The 18,967-nt window shown below is 52.9% G+C and overlaps 4 protein-coding genes across 4 annotated transcripts; 3 read left to right on the forward strand and 1 right to left on the reverse strand.

Annotated features, from left to right (window-relative positions):
* Positions 1-2,014: 2,014 nt before the first annotated feature.
* PODANS_4_5490 (uncharacterized protein) lies at positions 2,015-3,482 on the forward strand (the record flags this gene model as incomplete). The annotated part of the gene is made up of 4 exons (XM_001906271.1): positions 2,015-2,164; positions 2,225-2,594; positions 2,659-2,776; positions 2,837-3,482. The coding sequence occupies 4 exons, from the start codon at positions 2,015-2,017 to the stop codon at positions 3,480-3,482; spliced, it is 1,284 nt and encodes a 427-aa protein (XP_001906306.1).
* Positions 3,483-7,294: 3,812 nt separating this feature from the next.
* On the reverse strand, positions 7,295-8,724 carry PODANS_4_5480 (uncharacterized protein; the record flags this gene model as incomplete). Its single annotated transcript, XM_001906272.1, has 3 exons — positions 7,295-7,827; positions 7,889-8,239; positions 8,295-8,724. 3 exons carry the CDS (start codon positions 8,722-8,724, stop codon positions 7,295-7,297), a joined length of 1,314 nt encoding a protein of 437 aa, XP_001906307.1.
* Positions 8,725-12,074: 3,350 nt separating this feature from the next.
* Positions 12,075-13,168, forward strand: PODANS_4_5470 (uncharacterized protein; the record flags this gene model as incomplete). Its single annotated transcript, XM_001906273.1, has 3 exons — positions 12,075-12,218; positions 12,271-12,562; positions 12,633-13,168. 3 exons carry the CDS (start codon positions 12,075-12,077, stop codon positions 13,166-13,168), a joined length of 972 nt encoding a protein of 323 aa, XP_001906308.1.
* A 4,898-nt stretch (positions 13,169-18,066) lies between these two features.
* PODANS_4_5460 (uncharacterized protein) lies at positions 18,067-18,345 on the forward strand (the record flags this gene model as incomplete). Its single annotated transcript, XM_001906274.1, has 2 exons — positions 18,067-18,165; positions 18,214-18,345. The coding sequence occupies 2 exons, from the start codon at positions 18,067-18,069 to the stop codon at positions 18,343-18,345; spliced, it is 231 nt and encodes a 76-aa protein (XP_001906309.1).
* Positions 18,346-18,967: the final 622 nt, after the last annotated feature.

Below are 18,967 nucleotides of genomic sequence, written 5' to 3' on the forward strand. Positions count from 1 at the left end.
CATGGGGGTGGCGGAAGCGAAAAGACCAGCCCAAAAGAGACTCCCCTTTCAGGGCTTAGTGTTCGATAGCGGATTGGCACTGTGGCCTGTATGGATAGCCATCTCATTATCTCGTGTTTCTGATGTGTCGAGGAAAATGCCGATCCGATGGTGCTTTTGTGTACAGATACCTCGTGAAGAAATGGAGACGATATGGCCCATATGTTATGATGAGATACTGTGAAACAGAAGGCCATAACATGACATTCATCATCCCACGTGGAAAGAACGTCAGAACCATAGATCCGGGTACTGCGGGGGAGATAACTTAAACAGCACACAGCAAATTGGGAACATGTGCTTCCCCTCGGAAATCCATTGGCCAAATCTGAAATGTCCCGGCCGGTTGTCGGAAAGAGGAAAGGGGCCCAAGAGGCTGGGAGAGGGTTTCAGTCTCGCTTTCATCTCCCAGCCGTGCCACCGGTTTTTTTTTCCGGCACGGCATTTTCACTCACCACCCATGTGCTGCGCCGCCTGACTGCTGCGGTACCGTAGCATCTGTCTCTTGCAGGTCGGCACTGTGCTTTATGCGTCCATATCTTCACCACCTATTGTCTCTGATGCGGGCTGGATCATGGATGTCATGTCGTTTGAGTCCCTCCCTCCGCCATCCGGTCTGGACCTCACAATCTCACTAGTCTCGTAATGTCTGTGGTCATCGTGCCAATAAAAACAGAGCAGATACGGAGTACTGCGCTATCAGCTCGGGGTGCACGGGTGGCTTTCGTGGGAGCTTACCGTTGGCCCGGACGATCCGTTCCTGGACCCAGCCGGGTGCTCTGCCGGGATGGGGCCTGTCGTGCAACCTGTCATGACAATGGAACGTCGTTGTCTGAGCGCAATCCCCAGACGGAAGAGGACGAGCAAGTCAGTATGAAATTGGAGACGATCAATGCACCGCTATTCACATGAAGATGCTCAGGTTTAGGTTTTTCATCGGGCATACAGGATCGATAGGTCTATTCGCAGGAAGGAGCATGAATTTCACTCACCGACATTTGATGGTTCTTCAGTGGCGGTTGGAGAAATGTCCGACATCCTGGCCTGCAGAAACGTAAACCAATGATTTAGTCAGTCACCATTCGTGCTTCTGCAACACCTTTCTTTTTCACCTGCACCAGAATAATGCCAGAAGACTCCAGGGGGTCAAGCCACGTACTGGTCACTCGTGGGGGGTCTGACTGGCCGCTGACAGTCTCTTCAAGCCACAGGCCAGCTTGGCGACCTCATGCGTTTGGCAGCATACAGAGAGCACCACGTTGACCTTCAGGCACGGGATTGATGGTCTGGACCCTGAAAATGGCGCCATCTTCAAAGGCTCAGCACCCTCTCCACTAGTTCCACTATGCCTGGGGCTGGTTGTCTTTGCGAGGTCGTCGACAGTAGGTACAGATGATGCTGAAGGTCGATTCTTCTACGGATATGATGAAGGCCGTAGTGGACCACAGCACTCTCCCCAGAACGACCAGGCGTCCCGCAAGTCAAGACAGGTTCGCTCGGAACCCAACCCCGGTGCCAAACCCTTGGTATTCGCATTTCACGCCCCCCTGCCAGTGCAACACGCCCAAGTTGATCGACACCGAATTCGAGAGCAAAAGCAACACAAGCAAGCCGGAGAAGACACGGCCTGCATGTTTCGAAACTCGCAAAGAGTTCCTCCGCCGCCCGCCTGCTTCTTGAACCTCTCTTCTGTGAGGCTGATCCCCCCCTTTCTGGCCGTTGAGCCATATGTAAACCCAACCTAATCTTCAGACATTGCGTGCCTGGGTTTGGGGGTCCAATGGTGGCGTTCGGTGTCTTATTTCTTTACCTTCGCATGCGACACTCGTGGGCGCTTGGATGAGGCTCTATTAACCCGGGCACTCCTCCCGCGTTTTGTCACAATTGGTCTCGACTCGTTAGAGACTTGTTACTCGTCTTTGTTCAGTTTCCTCGCTCCTTGAATCTGACATTGTCTCCCATTCCATTAGTTGCGATGACGCTCAAAGGTGACGCCGTGTGGGCGTTGGGGGTGATGTGGTTTTTGTGTACCCTGGTGTTCTTGCTGATGTGCCTCCGACTATACACCCGCATCGTCTGCTTGTCGTCTTATGGACTTGACGACCACATCTACATTGTGGCCTTTGTAAGTGGACTTTCTGATCGTGTGGAATGATAGACATAGACTAACGATTCCACTACTTAGATCTTTCTCCTCATCTTCACCATCTTTATCCACCTCTCGGGAACCGTGGGCTTTGGGCAGACGATGGAGGAAATCGGCGACATGGAACTAGTAGTGAAAGCCACTTTGTACGAGTGTATCGGTCAAGGCTTTGCCATCGTCGGTATGGCCATCGCCAAGGCGTCTCTGGGTACTTTCTTGCTCCGTCTCGTCACTGTGAGGTGGCACAGAATCGCCATTTGGTCAGCCCTGGGGCTCGTGAGCGGCGCCTCCATTGCCCAAGTTCTGTGCTTCTGGCTTTCATGCGTTCCCGTCAACTACGTCTACGACCGCCGCATCGAGGGGGGCTACTGCCCCATCGACACAAGGCCGACTTCTTATCTTCTCTGCAGTATGTCTTGACCACTTGAACTGATGTAGTGCAGAAAAATGTTGACCTGTGCACCTACCTTTAGCTTCCACCATCGTCGTCGACTTCTTTTTCGCTCTCTTTCCCTGGTTAATCGTTATGCCCTTACAAATGCCCAAACGCGAAAAGTTCACCATCGCCGGTAGCATGAGTCTCGGCTTGATGTAAGTTCACCCCTCACCCAGGGCACCTGGCTCGGAGTCCTCTGACCTTTCTGTTCTCAGTGCTGCCGCAGCTGGCATCGTTCGCACCTTCGAAGTCGAAGGCCTCTACACAGCCTCGTACCTCAAGGACTCCGTCGGTCTCATCGTCTGGTCCTCCGCCGAGATGGCCATCACCCTCATCTGCATCGGCATTCCCGTCTGTCGTCCCCTCTACAAGCGCGCCTTCCGACGTCTCCTCGGCGAGAGCACCAGCGGCTACCACAAGCAATCCGGCGGCAAGGACGGTCAAGGGTCCTCTCACGCTCTGCAAACCATCGGCGGTGGCGTTCTGGGCTCCGACGGCAAACCGATCTCAAAGAAGCTTGCGCAATCGCAGCAGGTATCTGCCAATAAGGATGGTCGCACCACGGTTACAGGGCAGAATGAGAGCACAGATGATATCAGCTTTACGGATGTCAAGTTGGGCGTTGATGGGCCCTTTACACGGACAACGGTGGGGAGGGGGCGCGACGGGAGTGCAGGCAACGGGAACAGCTCTGATGAGGAGATCCTCAATGAGTACAGGCGGAGTCAGATGGACGACCACAATGGGCGCGTGGTGAGGGTGGATGTTGAGAATGGAAGGGTGCAACATGGGGAGCACAGTCAGGCGCACAATCACAACGGTATCATGATTACAGAAACCTACCGAGTGGAAAGGTCCTGACTGGAGATGAAAATGTCAGGGGAGAGAGAAGCACGGTCGTGGGTTGACGTGTGAGGCAGTCCGTCAACCTGCAGTGGGATGGCACAGGGAAAAAGGGCATGGGATATTCGGTCGTTACTTGAGGCATTATAGAGAGTTTGGAGTTTGCTAATATCGGGCACATGATACATACCTCACCTGCATGGCTCTGGGGTTGTATGATTTAAACACACACGTAAACAGTACATATGGGAGACGCACCATTCCTCTCGTTGTCTCTTCCGTCTTCCTGATGCTTGTGGAAGGGCCCTCCAACACCGCATTCGTCGTAGCCCGTAGGTACGAGAATGGGGCGGTCGTGCCTGCATTTGACTTGCTCCAAAATCCTCAAGTGAACAAGAACGCTCCTTTTTGGAGTCAATAATTCAATTTCTCGATTCACCTGGACTTCCAACATTACAAAAAGCACGCCGTCCCTTTCTAGTCCATCCTCACGGGCGTCACGAACCAGAAAACCGCCCACACTCATCCTCATGTCAATCCCATCACACGAGCAACCATCACGACTCAAGACACAAGTTGAACCCCACCCTCAACACTCACTTTACCATTGTTTACTCGACAACATGGCGATACTTGACCTCATTTACCTCTTGGTATTCTACGCATCTTTTGTATGGGTCATCGTCTACATTCTCCGCCAAGCCATGAAGTCCGAAGTAGCTCACGATCGGGGAACCGAAGAGATTCGGAAGGGTTACGCCGAATGGGCTGCCAAACGTGAGCAAAGAATTCACGCATAACTGCCTGGTTGAGCCATGTCCTAACGTGAGCGCAGAAAAAAAAATATTCGAGGGATCGATGGAGTGACTGGATGGTCGCAGAGGTATTCATGGACCGATGAGGAGAACGGAGAGATCCTCACATAACAATTTCGTGGGATGATGAGTGCTAAGGATCCGCAGCAAGCTCGTTGGGTGATCGGGCACCTTTTTCTTGACAAACGGAAGACAGCAAATACCAAGGACAGCCTTTGTGAGACATAAGCCTATCGTCAGCAGACAAAATCGGGTACGAGTGGCCTTCATTTCGACATGATCCCCCTTGTCACACTTGCACCCCTCGGATGGTTGACTGCCGTTGCCATCGAGTACTCTTTTTCGGACCTTCCGTAAGGTTCATTAGCAAGAGAGACGGGTTAACTGCATGGCCCAAGCATCTGAAGTAAGAGGTGAGTGCGCTACAGAGTACGTAGAGCCTGAAGTAACCATCGTAGAGTTGGACTTTTTGTAGGTGGAATGATTGATGCTCGGGGCAGCACGGATAAAGTCTCCTTGTATGATCAAACACTTTCTGATTTGAATCAAGAAACAAGTCATGCTGTATAGGTACTTTCTTGGTGCATATCTGTGAGGTTGTGCATAGTTGTGAAGCTATGCATATCTATGAGCTTATGCGCATCTTGTGTATGGTGTGCACTACTATGTGGTGACATAAATAGATGCTGTCGAATTACATACTGTCATAGCTTTGTGTATACGCTGCTGCATAATACTTATGAATATCATCCACCACCTTTTCTTTTGCCCAACCATTCTCTCTTGTCCTTGCGTGAGGCTAACCCGTCTCTCATTCGATTGTAATGCGCTCATACCCTTGACCTCGAGATCTCTCTCGTGAGTTACCAGTCTCGACGGGAGCAGCACCCTTCCCCCGTCTCAGAAACCTCAGTACGCGAGATGCTTCTTCATCAGTCCTTGGGTCGGTCCACATGCGGCGTTTGCGACTCTTGCTTCTGCCGGTGGGTATTTCCTGCATAACCCCGGAAATCTCATCCGCAGCGATTGTCTTTCCATTTACCTTGCTTTTCTTTTCCGTAGTTTTTGAGGCACCGACCACTGTGTCCTGGTCAGAGTCATACTCCGGCCGGCCGCTGTTGTCAAACATATCTTCTAGGTTCTTCCCGCTAGGTTTATGTCGAGATGGCAGCGGTGTCGGCATCGACTCTTCAGCCATGGCTTCGAGGTCACTGGCAGGCATCACGCGCGGCTGGTCTTGTCTCTCAGCACCCCCACCAACCCGGAGCGCAGACACCGTTTGAACCATCTTATCCACCAAATTCTTCAAGTTCATCGCCCCCAGCGTCTTCCCCTCCCCCTCCCCAGCCACCCCCCCTTTTTCCACCCCCATATCCCTCCCCTTCACCGTCCTCGTCGACCCCACAGATGAACTCCTCCCCCTCCCCGTAGAGTCAAAGCTCCTCACACTCCCCGCCGGACTCACCCCCCTCCCCGGTCTACTTCTGCTCCTCCTCTTCCCCTCCCTCTCCTCCTCCCTACTCCTCCACCCATATCGACTCCTCCTCACAGTCTTGACCCCCGCAAACTCCATATTCTCCTCACATTTCCCGCTGATACAAGCATCACACAGCCGTGAGGAAATAAACGCCTCCCTTTCATACGTCACTTGGTGGCCAGCAGGACACAGCCCGCCCATGTCGAACACATCGCCGGGGTTGAAGCTTCGGAGTGGAGGTAGTCGTCGCAGAACTTGTAGGCGGCGCAGTGCTGGCTGTAGACGATGCTGTGGGAGCTTTTGGACAGGTGGGCTTTCAGAGGGTTGGTGGTGGGGCGGCGGGTGAAGGTGTAGTTGAAGTCGGGGGGGTGGATGTCGAATTGGAGGTAGAAGGAGGTTGAAGGGGCGTGGAAGATGCAGGGGCACCTGGGGAGGAAGTCAGCGGGCGATGGGGAGGAGAAGGAGAGTAAGTGGGGTGGGTGGCATCCATACCAAAAGTCGTAGATGGTTCCTTGACACATTTTGAGGGTAGTTGTGATGAATGGGTGATGGACGTCTCTAAGGAAATGGGAGTCGCTCGTGATGTGAATGGAAGGGTCGAAAAGGGTCGAGGATGCCGGCCACAACGTGAAGAGGTCGAGTGCAACTCGATTGTTGAAGGTCTAGAAGGTAAAGTGCCTAATTTTTGCGGCTCGTAAAGCATCAACGTTGGGACTGAGGATGTTGTTGAAGCTGTGAGATCCATCTGAGCGGCTTCAGGATGTGCGTAGAAGAAAAAAAGTCGCGGAAAGTCGCCATTCAAGTAAGATGTTGAGATTGTTGGTCGAAAGTTGCTGTTGACCAGAAGTACGAGTGGTAGGCTTTTCGCGTCGTTCGATTCCAGTCGCCAAAGCATCTGCGACGAAGGCACTCGACACTCTGCAGCTCAATGCCTGACGCGAAGGATAACTTGAGCAACTGATTCCAGTGTCGCTAGGCCAAGTGACGCGGGGTCTCTCCTGCGTAGGTCATCAGGGCAGCGCGCGCGTCACAGGTGAATTCACTGTTTTCGCCAGGTTCTGACGAATAAGGCAGCAATGGGATTAATTGCGGCTTTGCAATGCGACTTGAGTACTGCTTGTCCAAGAAGTGAAAACTCTGTCTTGATTTCTCTTGGATGCGGGTCTGTGATATCTGAGTTTGATGGTATGCTTTCAAATTGCGTTTGAGTTAACAGCCCTATGGGGATATGGCTGGCATGGGAGGCGTGGGAGGCTTTTGTAGAACGCCATGTGGCCGAGCCCTCGTAATCTTTTCCTGGACTCTAGTACGGTGTTCATGGTTTGATCAATACCTATCCACAAACCTCAGCAACGCAGTGAGTCACACGATGATTCACCTGCTGTTCAAACAAGATGCGGACAGTCTTGGTTATACACACACACAATACGCTTTCACGATAGCAGTACGGAGCTGGAAACTTTACTTCATCATATCATTATTGATTGTCTGATAAAAGCTAAGCGAAATGCAGTACCCATGTGCCCAAACTCAACCCTCTATTTCCTAAGAGCCTCCCTCCTGCTAGTGCTCTGAGGGTCGTAGTAAGGCTTCTCACCCAGACTGACAGCTCTGCTCCCCTTGCGCTCGCCCAGCCCGTCCTCAAAAACATAATCGGGGGTGGCCGCGTGGTAAACACTCCTGTTGTCCCAAATGGCAACATCATTCACATCCTTCCACTTGAAGCGGACTTGCAAATCATGGTTTTCGACGATGAGCTGGACGAACCAGTCAAGGAAGTGCTTGCTCTCCTCATCAGAGAGGCCATGGATGCGCTTGACGTGGTGTCCGACAGCAAACACTGACTTCCAGCCGGTGACTGGGTTGGTGCGGATCACGGGGTGGATGGCCTCGAGGACATCGCCGACATTCTCGGGGGCGCCACGCTCGCCGGAGTAGATGCTGAAGCCGTTTCGCTTGGCGGCATCGGTGAAGAGTGGCTGGGCATAGTAGGCTGTGAGGGTATCGAGGAAGCCGCGGAGCTTGGGGGAGATTCTGTCGTAGAGCTCATAGCCAGAGGCCCAGAGGGTGTCTGTATTCATCCAGTCAGCGACATCTTTTGTGGCATCTATGCAGTCCAGAGGTTTGCTTACCACCTCCGGTCTTGGGCAGCTGTGTCAGCTTGAGAAGAGCATAATCGCTGGGAATAGGCTCGAAGGTGATATCAGAGTGCCACTGGCCCTTTCCGGACTGACGATGTCTGCCACCGTTCCATGCGCTGGCGAAGCGATCGGCGTAGAGCTTCTTGGCTTGCTCTGAGGAGATGACGCTGATCTCGTCGTCCTTGCCACCATGCTCACGGGCGGCGTTGCTGATGGGATGGATGTGAAGACCGGAAGTCTCTGGCTTTCCAGAAAGCTGGCCGAGACGCTGGACCAACTCCTTTTGAAGATCGTCAGTCAAGCCCTCCTGTTTCCGAAAGAAGACAACACCACGTTGAGAGACTAATCTGGGTCAGCAACATGTTTCTCATCGGAGTCTCATGGATACGATACTCACTGGTAATGGCAAGATCACGAAGCAGCTCATCCGAGTTTGGAGCACGGAGGAGCTTGACGAGGTCGACGTTGGAATATTCCCTTCCGATCACAGGGGTAACATCGAAGGAGTCAAAGACCTCAAGCGCGCCACTGAGCTTCAAAGGCTCCTTGTGGTTCGTGTAGAGCTCTGGGAGTTCTTCCTCTTGAACTTGGACACCCTTGTCCTCGACAACCTCTGGCACTTGCTCCTTATTCTGGACTGGAATGACCTTCTCCTTGATCTCGTCCACAGTTTGTTGGACTGTATCGACTGCCGAGGGAGACATGATGAAGTGCGAGGTGCGTGGAGATTGATCAAGTTGAAACTTTGTGATGTGAAGCTTTGGGTTTGTTGGTGGATGGCAATCAGACGGATTAACTGCTGTCTTTATAGACGGACAGCATCCCATGGCCTCGAATACATCATAATGGCGTCAAAGAGACTCCTCTTCACGAGCCATCTTTATCTCCGAGATGGCACACTCGCAGAGCACGCCAGCCTGCGATATCACTCTGAAGATGTGCCTCTATCTGACACGGACCAATCGCATGTTGAGAAGGGCCTCGCCCACTACTTCCTGACTGTATTCCTGGCTCTTAGTGGTCGAGCTCCCCAAAAATGCATGGTGTAAGACGCTTGCTCTCTGACGTGCGGCGGAGTATGCTGGCACGGCGGCGACATGGTAATCGTGTGCGAATTTCCGTGCTGCTGGGACCGTACTGCGTATACTCCGTAGCATCAAGGCGTGCTTCCCCCCCCGTCCGTCTACCTTATATCGGCAGCATTGTTAGGGTTTGCCGAGGTGCCAATTGGCTGAACGTTGACTTTGGAGGTGTTGCGCAATGCTTGGAAATGATGGCGTCGTCCGGGCATGCTGCCAAGGCTGTTAACTCCGTCGCCTTCCCCAACTGCCGGAGTCGTTTTGTTGAACAAAGATGGCAACAGGCGGGCCGTGGTCGGTCCCGACTATGCGGGCGGCATGTTTTCGGTACTCGGCGGGCGGGTCTGGTCGATTACGGCAACGACGACGGGGCGCAGAGGCTCGAATCTGCCGCTCGGCAATAAGGGCTTTCGAGACGGCATCGAAAGACTTTGTTGCCAGCCATGTTCACCGTCTTGTAAGAGAGCGAGATAGGTCGAGGGTCTGGCGGATGGGAATGCTTGAAAGTCCAATGCTGGACCATAATCTCAGCGTCAGTCCATTAGAGTGGAAAGTCGGTGGTCTGCAGCTTGAGACTTACCAGCAATCATCAAGACTTCACAGAAACATAAAGTTGGCAAAGTTGGCCCTTCACCTCTCGGGATTGAGAAAACAGCTTGCCGGAATTGCTGCCTGGCTCTTGTCAACTGAGGAAAGAACACCCCACCTATTCTGCCTTTTCATCAGCCTGACAGCCATTCAGCCCGACACTCTCTGATCTAGGTAGGTATTTCCAATGTCCCCAAGACGGATGGATCGGCAGTATGCACTCGATAAATGAATTGATCTCTGACAGCTGCGCCATCCCCCACAGCTGCATCTTCCCCACCGAGCCCCCCTCGAACACTGCTAGCTCGTCCCGCTCCACCACCACGCAGTGATGCCAAGGATCATCACACAAACAACGCGGCATCAGTCCTCGCCAACCGATAAGTACCGTCATGGTCATTCTCCCACGTAAGATTTACAAACCTTAAAAGACCACCTGGTTCTTCTAGATTGGTTTACCCCAGACTGGCAACAGACCGTGTAGATCAGAAACCACCATATTTTTAGCACAGACATCTGATCTTCATCAACAACCACCCGCGCTGCAAAGCGTCGTGTAACTTACAGAAACGGGCCACGAGAGGCAACTGCTCACGCGAGACATTCCTCGTCCAAGCCCGCGGCGCAACGAGGTCTCGAGTCTCTTGACCGTCAAGACCACCAACTACCCCGTTTCAACGACATTGATATGTACACTGCAGCGATCCTAGACCAAGTGTCGAAGTTGCAGCAAATGTCACGCTCCTTTGCCGGCGGCACCTTAGATCCACTTGCCATGTCCCTTTTCTGACCGTCTCGTCGCAGTGAAACAAAGCACGGAGCCTCATCACCGCTCCCGTGGACGCGTACAAGACGGGCCTGGAAAACGGTTTGGGGTTTGTCGGTAATAAAACGGCCACACTCCGCTTCGACTTGCCTCGTCGGCTCCAGCTCCCCCTCGCTATATGCGCCGCAATTGGCGGGCTCGGGCCGCCAACGTCAACCTCTGGTGGATTCCAGGAACAAGCCGAAAGCAACTCTCCTGTTGGCGCTGCCTCTTTTTGGCTGGTGTTATCAGAAGTGCTGGACGCTAAACAGTCGGCTGGCACCTCCTCAAACACCCAGATCTTCACCAAAGTCACCGGCCAATATTCCACACTGCTCCTATTCATCTCTTGCTCCTTTTCCCAAGAGGCGACCGATTGCCAGCAGATTTGATTTGTTGATGGTTGGTGTCGGTGACAGACTGGGAACCCATGATGGTTGGCCCACGGACATTTGCTGCCGGCAACCAACCCCTGGTCAATTCTGCAACCTCACGGGGATTTTCTGTTTCACATTACAAAATGCCCCCCACGAACAAGCAATTCTGCCGAGGAAAATCCAGATACGTTTTGAGCTTGATGCTGTTTGGCAGTCGCGGCAGTCTTGGACTCTCCAATTTGCCCGTCACCAGAGGACTGTCTTGGCGCGTCATCCCACGACCTCCCGCCGTAAGGTCTGACAGCCCCGAGCAGATGTCGGATGAACAGGCAACGATTTGAGATGAACAGGTCTAGCCACGGCCAAGTTTCTCAAGTTTTTGGCCCCGAAATGAGTGGTGGCTGGCCAGTTATTCAGGCCTGTTGTTGATCGTAGTTGATGAGGCTCGTCGGCGCGGCAAGACGCCTCATCCCTTGGCCAGTGAGGTTCCCCAGACTTGGCCTGAGCGCCAAGGGGCCAGAACCCCAAACACGCTGGCAGGGTTCTTCGTCACTGCACCTCGACCCCTTTTCTTGGCGCAAAAGGTTGTCATCCGAACGCCCCCCACATGGGTTCCGTGAGGCCCCTTCTCCCTGTCGGTTGGTAAAACAATCATGATACTTCTTTGTCCATCGACAACCGGCGATAAACGAGGCAGCAGCAACAGACGCTACCCTGTGATCCAGCTCTGCTCCATCTGCCGCCCTGGCCCTGCTCCACCGACGGAGGAGCACCCGGACCGACTGCCACCACCTTTAAGACAAGGGTCTTATCATTTTTCACATCGGGGCCAAGGCTCAAACACTGGAGGTTGCGACTGCAGAATGATCGGCCCCTTTAACCGCATATAACGCCAACCACTTGGCAGCTACCTCGACAGAGGCAGTGAGGAAACAGAATGACACAGCAGGTTGTCTGCCCAGAGTTGGCGTTATATGCGGTTAAAGGGTCTACTACCCGCCGAGACCCCGTAACCTGGTCCCAAGAGCGAAAACTACAAAGATCCACCCGCCTCCCGCCTGGAAGCGTGGCTTGTCATCGTACGATCTACTATTCCCTTCTCTTGTCTTGTACATTTCCTGTTTTTTTTGGGTTTTTTTCTGGTTCCGCTATCGAGGTCTGCGACCCTGTTTTCTTCTCTTCACTTCTGTTGTGTAATACCTTTATACATTGTTATCCACTTTGTGTGTACCTTCTCTAGTCTTATATTCCCTTTCTGTCCTCCTCGACCTGTCTCTTCTCTCTTCACTTTTTCCTGTGTATCTCTCTGCCCTCACATATAATCCAACATGGGCAAGCTTTCTCAAATCCTCTTCCTTACGGCCTCGGCGGGGCGGGTCTTCGCCTCTTGCGCCTATGGAACACACCTGATGCCCAGAGCGGAGGAGGGTGAAGCTGTTCCAGTGGCTACCTTTGGGTATACTGGCATCACCGTAAGACACTCACATTTTGGAGGCGAGCAATCCGAGCTGACACACATATCAGGGCCCTCACAACTGGGCTGCCCTTGACAGCCCCGCGAACAATGTCTGTGCCACGGGCACCACACAATCGCCTATCGACATGGTGGACAGCGTCTTTGAGTTGATCGATGCCTCAGCCCTCTCAATAGAAGTCAACGACATGCCAGAGGGTGCCGACTTTGAGAACCTCGGGTCTACAGTCGAGGTCATCACCCAGGGTGGCACACTCTCTTTCGACAACAAGACCTTTGAGCTGCAGCAATTCCACTTCCATCTTCCCAGCGAGCATCTGGACAACGGCACAAGTCAAGCCAGTAGGTTTTTTTTTTTCCCTTCTTTGTACCGCGCAACACCCATGTAACCGTTGCTGACATGACGCGATAGTGGAAATGCACATGGTCTGGCAATCCGCCGAGGGAGAGATCGCCGTCGTTGGCGCCTACATCAACATCGCTACCGGGGCGGTCGCCTCGGCCTCGGTCAAGCGGGGCCTCAACACCCGCAGCCGCCTCTTCCAGAGACAAGCCGAAGCCAACGAGACTGCCCCCGTCGCCGGCACCGATGCCCCTACCGTCCTCCTCGAGACCATCTTCAGCGTCGTCGACCAGATCTCCACCCCCGGCACCAAGGTCAAGACTCCCCCTCTCGTCATGTCCGAGGTGGTTGACCTCCTCAAGGCCGGCCAGTTCCAGGCTTACAGCGGATCCCTCACCACCCCTCCGTGCAGCGAGGGCGTCAACTGGAGGGTGTCCACCTCCAAGCTGAGCATCTCGCCTTCCTCCTTCATCAAGGCTCGGGACGTCATCGGGTTCAACTCGCGCTTCCCTCAGAACACGCCCGGCCAGCCGAACATCCTCATGATCTCTGCTTTGGGGGCCGCCGCCGCCGCGGTCTCGGCTGTCGGTGCGGGTGCTGCTTAACGTTCATGACGGGTCACGATTTTGTTTTGGGTACAGGTTTTTGGGCGGTTTGGAGCGGCTATTGTTTTGCATCAAAGATGGGAGCACAGGGGTAGAGTGGAAAGGGTCGAAAATAGATGAGACGGTGTTATTTTTGGGAGTTTTTTTTTTTATCATGCCGTCCCAAATGTGTTTTGGTGAAATGTGATGCTGTGTAACCTATCCTGTGTCAATCTTCCAGGAGAGTTCACTCCGTGCGGATAATGTGTCAAAATCTCCGACACATGACACACGAACTACTTACCCGGCAGACAGCTTCTAGACCGACAGCGGTTGTTAAACGGTCGTCAAGAGAGAAGCAGTCACATGTCGAACTTCCCCATTCGATTACATGATGGCGCGCATGGCCCGCAATGCATGATTGTAACGTTTGGCAGCAGCAGCATGTGCACAAGACATTTTCGTTCTGCCGTGCCCATCTACTGGGAGAGCCATGTCATGACAAGCTGTCAGGGTGGCAGTTGGACGCCACCACGAGAACCATGTGACAAGGGTTGGCAGGCACACCCGGCTCGGCGGGCTGGGCACCGAGCACTGCCGAATGGTGGGGCGCCGTTGCCCCGAGCCAAGATCTTGTGTCCGATATTGCTTCAAGCCACCCTCGACCAGCGCCCCGGATGGCAGCAAAGAAGTCTGGACCTGCTGGGAAGGTGACGCCGAGGACGAGAAATAAGTTGATAGGTAAGTATAACAAGACTCCCGTCAACGGTATATGCAATATACTGAAAACACGATATTAATTTGGGCGCATGAAGATATATCACGCAAGCAAGCAGCGTTGCTGCCCAAAAGTTGGCTCGCTTGCCAGCACAATATGTACTCTTTCCTCACTGCGCGCCGTCCACCAGCCCCCTTCTTTCTCTGGTGGACCGGTCCTGCCTGTCGCATTCTCTACGAAATCCCCCCATCTCTACGTGTCAATCATCCATTCCCCTGACTTTTTCCTCTTCCCAAAATCCCATGTCCGCCGCCCCCCTTCCCCCTTCCCCCGCAACCCCGCCGACCAAAAGCGGAGCACGGAGGGCGGAACTTGCGGGGAGCCGCACTGCCGGACCCCACTAGGCGCTCCGCTTTCCACCGTCATCACCGCAACCGCCACGCCTGAAAAAGCCACGATCATCGCTGTTATCCTTTTCAACGCCTTTACTTTTTTTCTTTTCCGTCTGATGAAACGACCATGACCACGTATACCATGTCAAACTGTGGATAATATGCACATAACCAAGAGAGCAAACGATGGGAGTCGACGCAGTGGAACTGTGATCCGAACACGTAAAAAAAATCCGAACCGTAAAAATCCCAACCCGTAAAAAATCCGAACTCGAATTTTTCGGGAAGGTTTGTGGATGTCTGCATGGGTTATCGCTGGTTGATTCAACTCCTTCGGTAAGTACATATCGCGGAGGCGGATGTCTCTTCCGTTGCGATGGGTTGACCCCGCTCGGCTGGTTGGCAAGGATGAAGGGCGGCCGTGAGATCGGGCTGGGATTTGTGACGATTGTCGAGGAGCATGAGACTGGATTTTCTTTGGGTCGGCTCCGGGAATGTTGGGATCGGGATGTGGGAAAGTGAAGTTTGTATCAAAGGAAAGCCGAGCCGATGAGGGTTGGCCGGTGGTCGGGCCGGCCGTCGAACTCGGTGTGGTGGCTGGCGGGCCGCCGGTGCTGGCGGTGCGGCGTGGAAGAGGAAGAATCCTGACGCTGGGAAACTGGAACCGAAGATGGAAGAGGAAGCAAGAATCGTACGATGAAGGATTGGGATATGTGTGGTGGGTGGTTGCGGCCCGGACAGGCGTGAGTGTGGCGTAGACGGTCTCGAGTCACGCTCATCGAGTTTGAGAGAGAGACGTTCTACAAAGACAATTTTGAAGTATAAAGTTACCTCAGTGAATAGATGAAAGTAGAAGAATTGTTTTTGAGGATTTGTTGAACAAGAGATGTTTCTATTTGCTGAAGGAAAGTGCGGGACCTGACTTCCCTGAGGTAGCTGACCCATCACGACATCTAGAAGAAGTGCTACCCTAGAGCCCCTGAAGAATTTCCTTTCACCTTTTCACCTAACTCATTACTTGCTGGGGTAATATGATATCCTTAAAAGTACCGCTAACAAGAAACGTGCTTGCTTATTTATCTCTTATGTCACGGTAAATACCTAGGTCGGTTTCTTGTTTGTGGTTTCATGTTTGTATATTTTACATTCAAGTTCTTTCCTTTGTGCCATCGTACCTAACTGTTATCGATATCTTGAACTGTTTCTAAGAATCAGATAGGAGTTCCTGATAACTCTTGGGTCACGAACCAGCCATGCCTTATGCACTCAAGCAGCCTGCCGCTGCCGCTATAATCGGGGCCACTAAACTTTGGTTCTCAAACTCCTGTCCACAGACGCCAAGCAGTTTTGAGTTCTTTGTCAAGCCAAGAATGAGGAGTAAGGTTGCATCAGAGTTCCTAGGTCTCTATTTCTAGCATCCGAAGGATCGAGTTTCAATGGAAGAGGTCCGGAAATGCACAGAAACTGGGGAAGCAACGCCTCGGGCTTTGCCAAGAAGCCATTCCCAGAACAAGTATCCCGAGGCTCTCCGCCCAGGGACTAGACAAAGCCGTGGATGAGACATAGAGCTTTTTGAACAATGTGCTCCGGGCCCTTAGCCGAGACAGGTCCCAAGAGAAGCGCCAAGGGCGCCACACTTCTGACAGGTGTCACTGAACGGTAGTGGGTGCAGATCCAAGTATTTCATGATGTATGGGTGAAGAGGCACTTTGTCTTATATGTATGGGGAATGGAAATCCTGCCGAACATGGTGATAAGCCTGACTCACAACGACTTGACCCCGTGAGGCGGAAGCTCAGCTTTTCCATCATTCACAGTCTCGGATGTCTGTACCATCGTCCATCGTCTAGGGCGCTTGCCTACATGATGTAAGGGTAAAAAGGGCGTAGAGATAGTTACATGAACCGATCTAGCCGACCACAACTCTTGGGAGCCTCCCGCCACACTCTATATCATTGTTCCATGGCCGATGTTACCTCATTGCTGAACATGACATCACAGTGGTCGACATTCGAGGAGAATTCCCCGTCGGTTGGACCCGAGGTGTCCGTTTGCGCTTGGAGCCTCCTCAGGGGTACTAGAATAGACGCGTGCAGCAAAAGTGAAGCGATTCGTAGGGTAGTACGAGGTGGCTCCGAAGGATTGCCAAGTCAACGACGTGCGTTGATCTATCGATATATCAAGTCGGTGTAAAGATTGTGGTCAGTTATGATGGTGAAGTTTGGTACAGGCACAAGGGTAACCGCGGAACCTCGAAGTTGCCTGCCACGGCAATAATGTTTGGGCATCAAGACGTCGCCTGATGCTTTTCTTGGCGGCTAAGATGCCGTGTCTACACGCAGCGAAGCCCGGATGCCAGACCGGATATGATGCTCCATTGGGTATTGGCACACGTGGGATGAGACAGTTTTCTCAATGGTCTTGATCTGGAAAACGTTAGTAGCCAAATTTCAAGCTGTGGAGGGCGTCTACAGCCGCGAGAAGCGTCGAAAAGGCCTGCCCACAGACCGGATAAGTAATGTAGGTACCCTTGGCCAGCTTTTCTGTGGAAGCCCAACATATCACGATTTCTCATAAAACCGGTCTGTCTTGCTTGTCAAGTCGATCAGAAGCCCGGTCTGGGTTCAAGACGTCTCGGCAATGTCGGAAGGCAGCCTGTCACTAGCGGCACAGGTCACACCATGTCTGAGTCAATTTCTGGATGGTAGGCAATCTGTCTGACCACTGGCAGCTAGCTAGTTAATGAGCCCAATGCAAGCCATCGCGCGGCGGCCCGGCTCACTCCCGAAACCCTAGAAAGGCCTAAGGATCAGGGCCCGCATGGTGATAGCAGGCGCAGGGTTGGATCGCTTGTTGACGGTCTTGGCAGTCAAGTCTGCGATGCTGTATGGTGGGATGATGACGAACGGGAGGGGAAGAGAAGAGGGGCCCAGAGGGGTCTGGACGGTGTGTGAAAGGGCGGGAGTTGTGACGGGAAGTGGTGGAGGTGCCAAAAATGCCAAAAAATTGCCAGCCCTGACCTGGACAGACCCAAGTACCGGCGGCCCAATCGACCAGAGAAGAGCTGTGATGCTGCAGCACACTACCTACGTGCTGCGTGGCATCTCACCAGATGGGCAACCCGGACGCAACTCATTGGAGTCTACCATCTTCCACCCCCACCGGCCACCTCACGCTTTTCCTTTCTTTCTCATCGAGATGCAAGCTTTTCACACCGGTGCGGGACTGATGTGACTCTCTCGACGCACCTGGTCATTTATTACCGCAACAGGTCAAGAAACATCGTCAACCATCTTTAAGTTTTGGTGTGAGGATATGTCTTATCTCACACACTGCCGATGGCACAGACCTCATCCAGGCACGCAAGATGGCTTTGTCTAACCATGCCATGGCCCTGACTGGAGCTTGGCTGCTAGTCCTCGGTCTTGTCCACACACCCACAAAGCCCAACCCTCCAATGACAGACCCGGAGCTCCTTGAGCCCAACCAACAGAGATCTCACGATGGCTCTCGACTGACCCTGGGCTCCATGACTCGGTTGTCTCAACTTCTGGCAGTTTTGGAATACCCTTTCTTCTCTCGGGCCAAAGGCAGAGGAGAAAATCAGAAGCAGTGACCTGCCTGATCTTTCAGATGTCTATAAAAATGCACACAGAGCCCATCTCGACAAGTGCACATTTTGCTGTTCTTGTGTAACAAACACCAAACACTTGTTCCCACCACACGATCACCTACCACCTGCTTTCTCACGTCAGATCCCAAATCTCAAGCCAACCATTCACCAGCTACCAACAACTCCTTGGCTCATCATGTTGCCCCTCCAGTTCTCGCCTCTTCTCTCTGACCAAGACTTTGTGTTTGGTCCTGGCCCCCTCAGCTCCCAAGGGGAAGGCATCAGAACTTTACCGGTAAGTCTGGCAACGAAGGAACAACATCTAAAACTAACGCGACATCAGATTCCAGGAGTTCTTTGTCCAACATGCGCCGCCAACGGCAGCGAGGTCTGGGTCATCCCGGGGCGGCAGTGCGGCTACTGCCGCACCCCTGCCCCTGATGAAGATTCCTGCGATGGTGACCACGACCATTGATTAGCTCTCGAAACCTACGACAATATCGATACCCTTTTTTCAACATGGCGAAGAGGAGTTGGCGGTTCTTTATGCGTTTTCAGTTGGGGGTTTTACACACTCGTTGGGCTCGTCACGTTTTCACCTATTTCAATGACCATCGAATTTTCTCGCTCACTTTGGTTTATGTTCGGCTCGGATGCTCTTTACTGCAGGGCAACGTGGGGCTTTGTGAGGTGTCATACTCGACCGCCGTCTTCACCTTCCTTGTAGGCGAGCATCTCCTCGGCGGTACCTCAATAGACTGCAAAGTGCGGTTTTGTCTTGAGCACGAGTGCTGCCAACCATCGTTCCTGTTTCTGTAGCTCGGAGCTGCCGGTTGGTCCGGAACAGGGCCCCGCAGAAATGCATGCCACCGCATCTCTGCGGCACTGGCATGTCATCAATATCACGGGCTTCGTCCAAGTATTCCAAGTGCAGGGGGACTCGCTGCGGTGCTGCTGCTATTATTACCTAACCCTTCGGTGAACTACCTGTATGCTGTGAGACCACCATGTTATTCCTCTCACTTGTGAGCCAAATCCGATCAACATCACACCTTCGCAGACCTAGCTATCAGCATTCTACCCGGTAGGTACTCATA

The sequence above is a fragment of the Podospora anserina genome, chromosome 4 (assembly GCF_000226545.1).
Source record: "Podospora anserina S mat+ genomic DNA chromosome 4, supercontig 4".
NCBI classification, from domain to species: domain Eukaryota; kingdom Fungi; phylum Ascomycota; class Sordariomycetes; order Sordariales; family Podosporaceae; genus Podospora; species Podospora anserina.